General features: G+C 41.4%; 1 protein-coding gene across 1 annotated transcript; it reads right to left on the reverse strand.

The window, feature by feature from the left end:
• Positions 1–502: 502 nt before the first annotated feature.
• LOC138955162 (uncharacterized) lies at positions 503–5,920 on the reverse strand. The gene is made up of 3 exons (XM_070326825.1): positions 5,414–5,920; positions 3,293–3,808; positions 503–2,673 (listed from the first exon to the last, which is right to left on the reverse strand). The coding sequence occupies exons 1-3, from the start codon at positions 5,622–5,624 to the stop codon at positions 2,504–2,506; spliced, it is 897 nt and encodes a 298-aa protein (XP_070182926.1). The 5' UTR covers positions 5,625–5,920; the 3' UTR covers positions 503–2,503.
• Positions 5,921–13,903: the final 7,983 nt, after the last annotated feature.

Below are 13,903 nucleotides of genomic sequence, written 5' to 3' on the forward strand. Positions count from 1 at the left end.
CTATATATAGACACACGTCATGTCTGCTTTGGCCTCAACTCAAGGTACCTTGTCGAAATGTGATTGTTTCTTCTCATTGTTGTCCGTAACTTTTCACTTACTTTCTAACGCTGTTTCGTCGTTTGTTTGTTTGCCTGCTTGTTTGCTTCCTTTTTGTTGTTTGTTTGTTTGTTTGCGACTGTGATGTTACTTTTCCTTGACAGTCAGATTCACACAATTAAACCTATGTGTGGAGTACGTAAGATAAACAAAACCCTTTTTGCTTTCTTTGAATTCTTTAATTTGTTTACTTTTGTTTATTTGCGTGACATTGTTATTTGTTTCTGGCTTGTTGACGTCTTTCTTCCTTTCAATCATTCTTTTGAACCGACATTTTTTTAAGTTTAAAAAAAAATGTCAGGTCTTATTGAATCAACAAAACGCACACACTGTCATCAATTAAACAAAAAGACACGGAAACTTTGTACATTCAGACACACACCAAAGTCTGAAAACACAGAAAAGCATTTTCTGATCATTTTATTTACCACAAAAAAGTTCATGAAAGCAAGACAAACACAACCATGTACACAAATAAAAATCAACTTTACACTAAGACACAAGATTTATCTACATACTGTGGTACAATGGAATACATTCTTTTAAGACCTCCAAAATGTGGGGAAAACAGGTCTTATTAGGGAGGGGGGTCTTAAAATGGAGGTAAATGTACAAAGGTTATAGCCAGAAGATCTGAAAAAGCAAGGTCTTAAAGCAAGAAGACTGAAATCAAAGGGTCTTTAAAGGGCAGGGGGGGGGGGGGGGTGTCCACTGTACTGGATAAAATGAATTAGGCAAGTAAACAAGCTCTAAAAAAAATTAAAAAGTCATTCAGCAGTTGATACAAAACCCACACACCTGTATATCAATTAGCTTACTATAAACATGTACCTTGAAGCGTTCATTTTATCATTAGCACTATGTCTACCAAAAAGACTCAAACTACTAAACAGGTACGACCATATTATCAATTTTCATTTCAACAATAGGAAAACATCAAACCAATCTCTACAAACAGATACGTTTATTTGCAGACAAAATTAAAACATGATCAAGGTCTTACGCTTTGATATGTACAGGTAAAACCACAATTTATTAATTATCATTGCAACATTGTTGCAGGTTTAGGTGTTTCACCATGAATTCTACAACGAAGCATTTCCAATGTGTGTGCAGTGTAAATTAATCTGACAAAACAAAAGGACATTTAAGTTTTCTTTCAATAGTCCACCTCATCTTAGACCATCTCACAAATTCTGAATTTTTTCTGAAAACTCCTTTTTAGTTTTCTGAAAATATTCTAAATGTCTTAAAGCAAAAAGAATATTTTCTGAAAACTCCTTTTTAGTTTTCAGAAAATATTCTAACTAACTGAGAGCAAAGAGAATATTTTCTGAAAACCGAAAAGGAGTTTTCAGAAAATGATAAGAATTTGTAAGACACAGCACAAAGAATAGTGAGTTGGAGTTAAAGATACTGGGAAAGTGATTTGTTCTGCGAAAATTGACACTTTAGTGTGCTTGAACTTGCATACGCGCACGCGTGTGTGTGTGTGTGTGTTATTCCACACCAAAACCTTTATTTTTGAAAAATCGTCAACGTTTTCTTGTATTTCCTTGTATCTCCAACTCTGAATCTCTATTTTATGTGCTCAAGCGAAGAGACTATCAATTTCTTGACGTCTCTTTGATATAAACAGGCACCTGCCAACCAAAATTCTTTCCAGTCTGTACTCTAAATCCTTTTGATTTAGAGTACAGACTGGAAAGAATTTTGGTTGGCAGGTGCCTGTTTATATCACCCAGACAAATGCCGTCCTTTAGTTAACTTGACACTTCTGTCAAGTATCTGATCATGTCGAATGATCAGAATATCATAATCAATTCAGCACCGCAGATCACAAAGGACTTGTGATTCAAAATTTTACAAAATGTATCAACATCAATCTGTTTTAAATTCATTTTTTACATTCAACATTTGGGTGATTCAGAATCCACCAGGAAACTCAACCTTCCCCTTCCAACACCCAATCCCGCCCAATTCCCAGTCACACACACAGTAGCTACAATTAGGAGAATTCTTTTGATAATTTTAAGTGCAGAGTAACTAAAGGTTAAAGGGAATATTCTTATGGCAATTTTAAGGGCAGTTTTCAATGTTTTTCTCATGCTTTATGGTGGTTTCAAAAACAAATAAAAATTTGAAAAATTTAAACAAGTTACATTTTTAGTTGTGTGTGTGTGAACAGGGAAAAGAGGGGAAGGAAAGCTTTTCTGTTGGATTCGAAACAGAACCGTGACAAAATTAACATAAACGACGCAAAGCAAGAACATAAGAAAGAAAACGTTAACTGGCTTGTATTAAATTTTCTGTCACCTCCCCCACAAAAAATGTCTTGCCAGGGTCAATGATTGCAAGAGAATGGCCGAGCAACCACATGACCATGGGTTACCACAGGTGAAATTTATATACGGCTTGTTCGCATTGTGCCATCAGCTCCAGGGAGTAGACAGTCGATGCGGTCCAGTGAAGATTGCAGAGTCTTGGGCTCCGTGCTGTCCATGTCAGGAGGGGAGGAGTAGTAGGAAGTTGTCGGGAAAAAGCAAGATCTCGGTGTTGAGTAAGCGCCACCGCCTGTGAACAAATGAATGAATAGGTTAAACAATTAATTGAACTATTCATCATCATCATTTACAAATGTATGCCTCTGAAGGCGTTCAAGTTCATTCTTTCAACTCCACAACTATTTGCTGTTGTTAAAAACTTCACACCCTTTTCTATTTCAGTTTGAAAGCCACTTGTGTACAAACTCTGGATAAACTACATTCCAAGACTAACCAACCCCCCCCCCCCCCCAAAAAAAAAAGGAAAGCAACAAAACAAACTGTGTGAAAAAAAATGTGCAGGCAAAAAATGCTGTCTGTATAAAACATCAGAAAAAAGTTGTACTGTATATATTGTGTTGTGTTGTTTTGTGCTGTGCTGTATTGTAGAAGTTAATTGTAATTATTTTTTCTGTACTGTGAGCAAATTTATTTATTTTTGCTTTTCATGAAAGAAGTTATCCGCCATGCCTCTAATGGCCAGGGGTTAAAGGATTAATACCACTTGTAACTTGTTGTGCTGAGTTGTGCTTGCAATGTTTTGTATTGTATTAACTGTAATGTAATGTATTGTATTGTACTGTACTGCACTGTGCTGTATTGTATTGCATGGTATTATATACAAAGACAGGTAACAACCAGACACTCACTGCTATGGGAGTGAAGCAGGGCCATGGCATGATCTCCACTCTGTCCCTCGGGGGAGACAGGTATGGGGGCAGGAATCCTCGGCTGCTGCTTGAGAAGAGGGTCACTCTCACTCTCATGGGGAAAGATCTGGTAGCAATGGTTCCCAGCCGCCTCAGGACAAGGCCCCCCCTGCTCCTGGATCCCTGCTGTTCCTCCCGATCCTCCACCAATCGATGTAGCGAGGGAACCATCTCCAGGCGTGGGTACTGGGGTTACTGGCTGAAGCACCACAGCTGTTTGCCCCGGGATTGTGGGGCGTGGATTGTTGCCCCTGATCTTGGCCACGATGGCTTTGCGTTTTACGAGAAATACGGCCGACACCAGTATGCAGACGAAGCCCAAAGCAACAATGCCGATCCATGTGTTTGGTGGAAACTCGCTGGTGTTGTTGTTGTTGTTGTTGTTGCCATCGTTGTCGTTGTTGTTTGGAGGTTTTAGTGTGGGAGACTTCGGTGGCCACAGGACCTGAGCGTAGGCTGAGGGAAAAAAACGAAGGAAATTTGTTTACAATTTATGCCTGGTGTAAGATTTTGCAATTAGTTTTATATCTAACATATATTAATTGACATGAACAATGAAATATGAGACCTGAACTAAGGAGTTATAATTATATATATATATATATATATATATATGTATGGCTAATAAAATGAGCTTACTGAAACAACAAGCACGGGAAGAAATGTATTTCATGAACAAGACACATCCTTTGCTGTTGCTTTAAATTTTACCTCACAACCAAAACCACCCCCCTTTGAAACAACCATGATCGAGAAAAAAAACGACAAAATACAACAATAACAGGTCGGCCAGATATAGGAGATTAATTGTCTTCGTCTTTGACCAAAGAGCTTTTATCAAAACGGCGATCGATTGAAGTATCATACTCCTATCCTTACACTAGTATTATTAAAATAAAAGGAAAACACACTAGTATTATTACTATTATTCACCACTACATTAAGAATAAAGGAGCAGGTTAATTCAATGGACCACCCCGCTTTGATACAAGCTCCTGTTTATTTGACACACGGACAACTAAAGCACCGCGGAACACATCTGATGTGTCTACGAGTAAAAAACAAAATCGACAGAAACGTTGTGCAAACACAACACTAACGGTCTCATTTATGTCTGAGTCACCAGCCATTTTTATTTTTGAGAGGACCCTCGCCAGCCCTTCATTCATGTTTTCTGACCTTGTGGACCTCGAGCCGTCGCGCAGGCTACTTAATATTCATGACTCCGCCTCAATTGGCACGATGCCAAGCCAGGTGGGTGTGGTCTAAATGTGTTTAAGTTATTGCGTGTAGGTATATCTTGGATTGCACTTAAAATTGCTATAAATTCGTATAAGTAGTGACAAAGACTAAAACCGCTGTGATCCAGAGAGAAAACTGAGTAGTAACAACCGCAATGTAGGGACCAAAGAGCCCTTTCGTCGCAGGTAGGCTACATGTACCACACTTTACAAGACCCAAGTCTCTCCCCTGTGCTTGCAGTTGTTCGCAGTCAGTGCCGCAGTGAAAGCATGCATGCCTTGCCTACGCATGATCTCAACCTCGGTGAATGGCGCTGATTTTACATCGATCGATACCAGACTAGACGATCACGCCACACACACTTCCACAACTGGGTAAACAGACACCCACGCGTAAACAAACAATAGGCCTAAATAGAGTGCGGTTTACTCAGTCTGGTTCCTCTTTACATCCAAACCCGCAACGCAAATAGTAAGCCAGGCTTATCGCCAATATCATAAACTCATCCGTCTGATCATTGATGAGTATGGAGAAAAAACCTAGCTTTGGGAGTCACAACAGTGAGTTGGAAAAAAAATCAGCTTGAAGCAGCGAACGAGGAAAACGTATCACAACAGTTTGTTTGGCGACTAGTGTTTCCTTGCCAAGATTTGTACGAGAGTTGCATCAGTCTACTTTTTCCTCATTCCATTCCGAAGGCTTTAGTGACGAAGACTGAGACTCAATCTACGCATCTCAGTAACAGCTATCCGGAGAATAGTTTAACATAATAAAGAGTGAACAAGCTAGTTAGTTGTGTAACAAAATGTCGTTGCTCACCTGGACACAGGTCCACGCACTGCTCCACAGTGTTCCAGTGTTTTGCCTGGTCGCATATTCCGCGGCAAGGTTCACAGTGCTCCGTCCCGTGGTCCCAGAACTCATCCACGGGGCACGGGTGGACGCCAGCAGTAGATGCGCCATCGCTGGAACCAATTGTCCACAGCAGGCAACCGCAGATCACAGCGACTGTTTTTGACAAAATACCCATAATTCTGGTAAGCTTATGATTGAACCACTCGAAATCGTGTAGGAAGTCAGCACAAGAATGTGGCCCGGTCGATGGCGACTGAGAGTGCAAGGTGGCCCAAACAGGGAACTTGACAAAACACCGGCCTTGACTGGTTGCAAGTGCTGATCAATTTGTCTTTGACGAAACCGACACACAGTTGTCTTGAAAAAGAAGTAGACTAAACACAAGTCGAATAGTCACACTTTCTTTCGGTCGGAACGAAGCGCTCTGATCATAGAATCCTTCATGTCTGGCGAACTGTTTGGTTTCATCAATGATATATCACACCACCAGTCGCACGCGTGCGCACTAGGACTAGTCATGTGATAAGTCTTAACCAATGGGGGGGCAATTGTTCATTTCGGGAATTTCCGATTTGTCTCAGCCTGAAAAACTCGGTCGACGCCGTTCGAAAAACGTCTGACCGATTTGTGAAAATGACTAGTTCTATTTTCAGATGTCTTTTGAGAGTGCATAATTGCTAAACTTCTGTCTATCTGTCTGTTTGTCTGTCCGCCTGTCAGTCTGTGAAGGTTTTCTCTCCACTGACTATACAGACTTCGAGAAGGTTCGTGGTCACGTTACGGCAGAGGACAACACTGAGTGAACACGACTCTGAATCAGTTGCACAATGTTGTGCAATCAGTCAGATGAGCTCAAGAATCCTTTTTCTCGAAACATCAGACAGGTGTTTCTATTCCAAGTATAATTGTAGATGTCGTATTGTAAACTACAATCAATCATCAAGTTATCATTATGTAATTAATGATCTATGGCAATTAAATAGTTAATAAATACCAGCGCTAAATATTAGACATAATAGTTATTTTATTTAGTTAGTTAGTTAGTTAGTTAGTTAGTTAGTTAGTTAGTTAACAGAACAACAGCACATACGTAGTTCAATTGCGCCAGACATTGAATATGGACTTATAAAATAATAACCACAGTAACAAGGAATTCATGTGATTAGGAAAACCGAGCGTAATAGCAAAACGGGAAGCGAATTATATGAGACCAGCTGGTGTCCCTGAACTGGGGCCCAGTGCAGTGGTGTAACCTCAGTGTGACCTTTCGGTGACTAAGCACTCGCACAGAGGCAGGATTTGATGGGATTGGCACTTCAGTTTTCCCTTATGTTGTGTTATAGACAAACATAATGATATGGTTAACACCGCCGGTGGATTGTTGTTGTTGTTGGAACTATTGATTTCCTATTTATATCATCGGCGCAGCAGCTATATTTTGTGTTTACATTGAACTGAACTTAAGTGGTTCTTTTTTTTTTCCTTTTCAGTATGAACTCCCTTTCATTTTTTATTTTATTTTAATAAACATCCTTTCCTTGCCCTGTCTTACAGTGCAGGAAAGTCAGTCACAGAGTACAAATAACACTGAGACTCTGCTCGTGATTTTTCTGTCAGGAAGCCTTGTTTGTGTCACTGTTTTGATGTCCCATGTTTTGCCATGGTCTGGGAGTCCAATAAAAACAGGCTTGCGCCGGCGCTAAGACTGCCTGCTGATTATGCCAAGCCTGTTTCAGTATAAGGCTTCAATTTCAAGCTTATGAACTTTATCTGGGTAAGTGTCGTGATTTTTTTAAACGAGCACTATAAATAGAGCGCTAAATCGTGACTTGTAGTTGGGCCATTGAACGTGTTTTTCAATCTCGGGTAGCCATCAAAACAAATTTAAAGAATGGGGTGCGAGAATTTAAAAAGACCTGAATTCTTATGCCATTTAACCCACCGCTCCTTATTCCCTTGCTGTTGTTGTGTGTGTGTGTGTGTGTGTGTGTGTGTGTGTGTGTGTCTCTGTGTGTGTGTATATCTGTGTGTGTGTGTGTGTGTGTGTGTGTGTGAGCGGAGCGAGAGAGAGAAGGGAAGAGAGAGAGAGAGAGAGAGAGAGAGAGAGAGAGAGAGAGAGAGAGAGCAGAACAGGAAAGGGAGAGAGAAGGAGGAAAGGGAGAGAGAGAGAGGGGAGGAAAGGGAGAGAAAGAGCGTGTGTGTGTGTGTGTGTGTGTGTGTGTGTGTGTGTGTGTGTGTGTGTGTGTGTTATACTGTCATGTTATCCTTATCGGACACATGACGGTCTTTCGCATTGATTTTCTCATTGCACATGTTAGCCCTTTGTTATCGTCAAACTTACATCAGGTTAAAGCGCGTTTTTGTCACTTTTGGCAACAAATAATCGTTTCACACAACAACAAAACCACATATAGAACGATAAGAAGCTAAATGCTTCTGGACACGGGTTCTATAAAAAAAGAAAAAAGAAAAAAAGAAACATGTCTGCGATTACAATAATTATGGTCGACGAATAGGTGATAACATCATCACTCAACTGTCATATTATTTCATTATTATTTTACAAATAAGAGAATGTAAAAGAGCGGGAGAGAAATAATACAGAGAGAGCACATCTCTCTCTCCGAATCTCTCAGTGAAATGAAATGAATCTCTCAGTGAAATGAAATGAATCTCTCAGTGAAATGAAATGAATCTCTCAGTGAAATGAAATGAATCTCTCTCTCTCAGTGAAATGAAATGAATCTCTCTCTCTCAGTGAAATGAAATGAATCTCTCTCTCTCTCTCAGTGAAATGAAATGAATCTCTCTCTCTCTCTCTCTCTCTCTCTCTCTCTCTCTCTCTCTCTCTCTCTCTCTCTCTCTCTCTCTCTCAGTGAAATGAAATGAATCTCTCTCTCTCTCAGTGAAATGAAATGAATCTATCTCCCTCTCTCTCTCTCTCTCTCTCTCTCTCTCTCTCTCTCTCTCTCTCTCTCTCTCTCTCTCAGTGAAATGAAATGAATCTCTCTCTCTCTCTCTTTCTCTCTCTCTCTCTCTCTCTCTCTCTCTCTCTCTCTCTCTCTCTCTCTCTCTCTCAGTGAAATTAAATGAATCTCTCTCTCTCGGTGAAGTGAAATGAATCTCTCTCTCCGCTCTCTGTCTCTGTCTCTCTCTGTCTGTCTGTCTGTCTGTCTGTCTGTCTCTCTCTCTCTCTCTCTCTCTCTCTCTCTCTCTCTCTCTCTCTGTTTTTGTTCTGCACACACAGAGGCCACGGTACAGTTTTTAACACACTACCAGTTTCGCCGTCAATTGCGTCAGCTGCGGATCAGACGAGGTCAAATCGGGTCATGCAGTTTTACGCAGGGTCCATGATCGGTTGCCGGGAAGCTTCTGAGCTCATTTGCATAACTTGAAGTGGGGAATCCCCTTCTCCAGCCAGTGTCTTTACGCCACGTTATCACCCGAGGGAGAGCCGGTTGGCACGCTTTGTTTACTAGAGTATTACCTTTCTATTTTACCACAGGTATATAATCTACAAGCTGGTATCCCCCTTCATTGGCTCTGTCGACGCCCGGTTTTTACCGCTTGCTTCCCTTTGTCGCCGAGTAATAGACATGACCATAGAGCGTCGTCGTCCCCAACTAAATCGTCCAACAGTTCCAAAACCGTTTTGGAATTCTGGGCAGGGAAATCCTTTCATGCAATGACGTCAGCGCCTTTCGGCGATTGGTCAATGCATTTCGGAGCCGGACTACAGCATAATCAGTGTCGGTCACACTTGAAATTTCTGCTACTTGATATTCCTTTCCAAACTGAAACGAAATGAACCGAGCAAAGGGTCAGTAATCAACATAACTTACCTCGAATAGTGAGATCGACAGAACGTTTAGTACACAAATACGAAAGGAGAAACTCGGAAACCGACGAGTCGACACATGCTCGAGAACTCATGTGTAATATTCGAAGTTAAAATTTCTATTGTCACTCCTAAGATCTGGCTCAATTGTGGAGCGCTCGACCATAAATTCTGACCCGGTGGTCACGGGTTCGATCTCTAAACTGGCGAGAATACTTTTGACTTAAAAAAAAGAAATCAACTGCTTCTTTATTTTGTGAACTTGTGATTTTTGTATTTTATTAATTTTAATTAACTCCAAATGTTTTGAGTGGTGTATTGAAAATCGAATTTATCAAAGGGCTGCATAATTATCGAATACAATTCTATATTTTTAATAACATCGTCTTCCGGATAAAGGCCTATGCCGGCCGATTGTATCACCGCGCGTCGACTGAAGGTAATGGTCGTAGGCTACTTCTAACTATAATGTACTTCTGGCCAGACTTTTATCTCTGGCACACCTGTACGGATGTCATCGGGTCATTCGGTGAGCAAACAGTGCTGGAAACCTTCAGTGCCAAGCCAGGATTAACAGGCTACTAACTGTCAATTCATGTGACAATCGTATCTGTCATTCCACGTGACCAGCGTAACTGTCATGTCATATGAAGAGCATAACTGTCATTTCACGGGACAAACGCGTCTATCTTTTCATGTGACCACTGTAACTATATATCATGTCACGTAACCAGCCTAACTGTCCTCCCATGTGACAAAATTATGATCAGCTCTATCATCACAAGTCTGTTGATAGTGTATGATTGCTAAACTTATGTCTGTCTGTCACTGTCAGGCTGTCTGTCTGTCTGTCTGTCTGTCAGGCTGTCTGTCTGTCTGTCTGTCTGTCAGGCGGCCTGTCTGTCTGTCTGTCTGTCTGTCTGTCTGTCTTGTCTGTCTGTCTGTCTGTCTGAAGATTTTGCCCCACAACAGATTTCGAGAATGATCGTGGTTGCGGTAGAGGACATAAGTAAAAACTCTGGCATTGCACAATGTTGTGCAATCAGTTGCGCTTAAAGAATCCCTTTTCTCGAAAAATAAGACTCGTGTTTTTATTCCAAGTATGATTTAAGATGTAATATTGTAAACTACTATTAATAAAAATAATAAGGTTTAATGGGTGGTTTTGTTTCGCTGAACATGTTTTATATGAATCTGTCTCTTGTCTTTCTGATAATTGTCTCTGAGGTATGACAGCAATGAGATTTAGCTATACTACAATGTCCGCGGTGTCGGGGTGAATGAACTGAGCTGTCTTGTGTTGTGTTGTGTTGCGTTGGTGTGTATTGTGCTGTGACGTGCTTCCGGGCCGGGTTGTGGTTGGCCCGATGTATGAGTCAACACTCATTAGTTGAGGCACGGTTCGCAAGCAGCAACATTAGCCTGCCATCGGAATAACGGCAGTACCAGGGAAAACTATAGGTTACATTCTTTTTCAGCAAAACAACTCAAGACTAAGACAGGGCTCTCTCTACGCTCGTGCAGCGCCGGGTGGAGGGCAGAATGTTGGCCACGAACAGTCACACCATATAATAACGGTTTGTTCAAAAGTGTATAACTGGAGATGGCCTACGTGACTGCGGCACACAAAAAAACTTTTTAAAAAAAAAGAAACTGAGCCGGCGGTAGGAAGACCGTGCAAATATCATCCAACTTTTCGTGCAAAGCGGCGGGGTAAGCGACGGTCGAATTGACCTAATTCACACGACATAGTCTGCCAACGGGCCTTTCACTGAGTCGGGTTGCACAGTGAGCTTTGCCGTGTGTTTTGCATCTCACAAAATAGGCATTCCTAAATGTTCCACTTTCGACAGATATCCGCATAGGTCAGTGGTATAGCGCTGCGCTGCGGTTCCTGAAGTCGCTGGTTCGAGCCCCGCCAATGCTATCAGTTTTTTTATGAATCATGCGCGCTTTTCCTGTTCTGCTCATTAATATAAATAAATCGCAATTCAAGACTCAAATACTATAACATTTTTATGTCCTTATAAAAACAAGAATAAATGCCTTGTAGTGCCGGGCGGTTTAAAACAAAATCTAATTCACATTAGCATCTGAATGGCACTAAAAACATCAAGACTTTTTTTGAGAAATCACTCACTGAAACGGACGCAGCACGCGCGCGTGCTTACACACACACACACACACATAAAACACACACACACACACACATAAAACACACACACACACACACACACACACACACAAACATACACACACACACACACACACACACACACACACACACACACACACACACACACACACACACACACACACACACACACTAAAAATACGTAAGAGAAAAGATCGAGCGATGTAGATAAAAAAAAAAAACGCTCGCGCTGGACCCGAGTACTCTTCAGACTGGCTCGCTCCCCCAGTATGAAAGTTTTTGTCTTGTGCACGTTTAAGACCAAGTGATTGCTCTGTGTGAATTACTGGCATTCCCTTTGCTATATAAATACATTGCATGCGAGCCGAGGATGTGCGTGGTGACTGGCCTTTCTCTTTTATTTGATCACAGTGAAAATGCACACATACATTCACACACACACACACTCTTTCTCCCTCACTCCCTCTCTCTCTCTCTCCCTCTCTCTCTCTCTCTCTCTTTCTTACACACACACACACACTCACACACACACACACACACACACACACACACACACACACACGAGTACAGACTCATACGCGCACACACACACACACACACACAAACACAAACACACACACACACACGCACACACACAAACACACACACACACATACACACACACACACACCAGGGGCGGATCAGTTGCTTTGTAAGGGGGGGGTGCACTTTCAATCGAAAGTGAATGTGATGGGCGCGAAGCGCCCGAATTTGCTAGGGGGGGTCCGGGGGCATGCCCCCCCGGAATTTTTGTTTGGCCCAAAGAAGCAAAATGGTGCCATCTGGTGCCATTTGAACTTAGAAATGGTCATAGAATCAGCTTTCCAAATTTTATTTTTTTTCGGGGGGGGGGGGGGGGCACGTGCCCCCTGTGCCCCCCCCCCCTCGTCCGCCCCTGCACACACACACACAGAGTAACACTAACACATGTGCACAAAATGAACACACACACACACCGCGCGAGAGAAAAAGTCTACAGGGAGGCATGACGTCATGATGCATTAATTGACGTCAAAGGCTTTCGGCCGTGACGTAATCTTTTTATGACGCTATATTTCTCGTCACTGTGTTTCTCGTCCGCAGTGATCAATACCTAATCAGTACCTGGCGAGCGTTGGTCAGTATTGCAATTGATCACCAATAATGCTTTGGAATAAAAATGAATAGAGTAAAATAAAACAAGTCGCGTAAGGCGAAAATACAACATTTAGTCAAGTAGCTGTCGAACTCACAGAATGAAACTGAACGCAATGCCATTTTTCAGCAAGACCGTATACTCGTAGCATCGTCAGTCCACCGCTCACGGCAAAGGCAGGGAAATTGACAAGAAGAGCGGGGTAGTAGTTGCGCTGAGAACGATAGCACGCTTTTCTGTACCTCTCTTCGTTTTAACTTTCTGAGCGTGTTTTTAATCCAAACATATCATATCTATATGTTTTTGGAATCAGGAACCGACAAGGAATAAGATGAAAGTGTTTTTAAATTGATTTGGAAAATTTAATTTTGATAATAATTTTTATATATTCAATTTTCAGAGCTTGTTTTTAATCCGAATATAACATATTTATATGTTTTTGGAATCAGCAAATGATGGAGAATAAGATAAACGTAAATTTGGATCGTTTTATAAAAAAAATTTTTTTTTACAATTTTCAGATTTTTAATGACCAAAGTCATTAATTAATTTTTAAGCCACCACGCTGAAATGCAATACCGAAGTCCGGGCTTCGTCGAACATTACTTGACCAAAATTTCAACCAATTTGGTTGAAAAATGAGGGCGTGACAGTGCCGCCTCAACTTTCACGAAAAGCCGGATATGACGTCATCAAAGACATTTATCACAAAAAAAAGAAAAAAAAGTTCGGGGATATCATACCCAGGAACTTTCATGTCAAATTTCATAACGATCGGTCCAGTAGTTTGGTCTGAATCGCTCTACACGCACGCACACACACACACACATACACCACGACCCTCGTCTCGATTCCCCCCTCGATGTTAAAACATTTAGTCATAACTTGACTAAATGTAACAAAACAAAGGAGAGTAAAGAAACAATCAATTAAAATTAAAAGTATACCGCGCTGACAGGGCTCGAACCTACGACTTGCCGACTCAAAACGCAGTACGCTAACCGTTGCGCTACAGAGACATTCTTTCATTAGGAGAAAAAATAAACTAGTACATGTAATCCAAACAAGTCGCGTAAGGCGAAAATACAACATTTAGTCAAGTAGCTGTCGAACTCACAGAATGAAACTGAACGCAATGCCATTTTTCAGCAAGACCGTATACTCGTAGCATCGTCAGTCCACCGCTCATGGCAAAGGCAGTGAAATTGACAAGAAGAGCGGGGTAGTAGTTGCGCTAAGAAGGATAGCACGCTTTTCGGTACCTCTCTTTGTTTTAACTTTCTGAGC

Source organism: Littorina saxatilis, unplaced genomic scaffold, assembly GCF_037325665.1.
Source record: "Littorina saxatilis isolate snail1 unplaced genomic scaffold, US_GU_Lsax_2.0 scaffold_922, whole genome shotgun sequence".
Taxonomy (NCBI): domain Eukaryota; kingdom Metazoa; phylum Mollusca; class Gastropoda; order Littorinimorpha; family Littorinidae; genus Littorina; species Littorina saxatilis.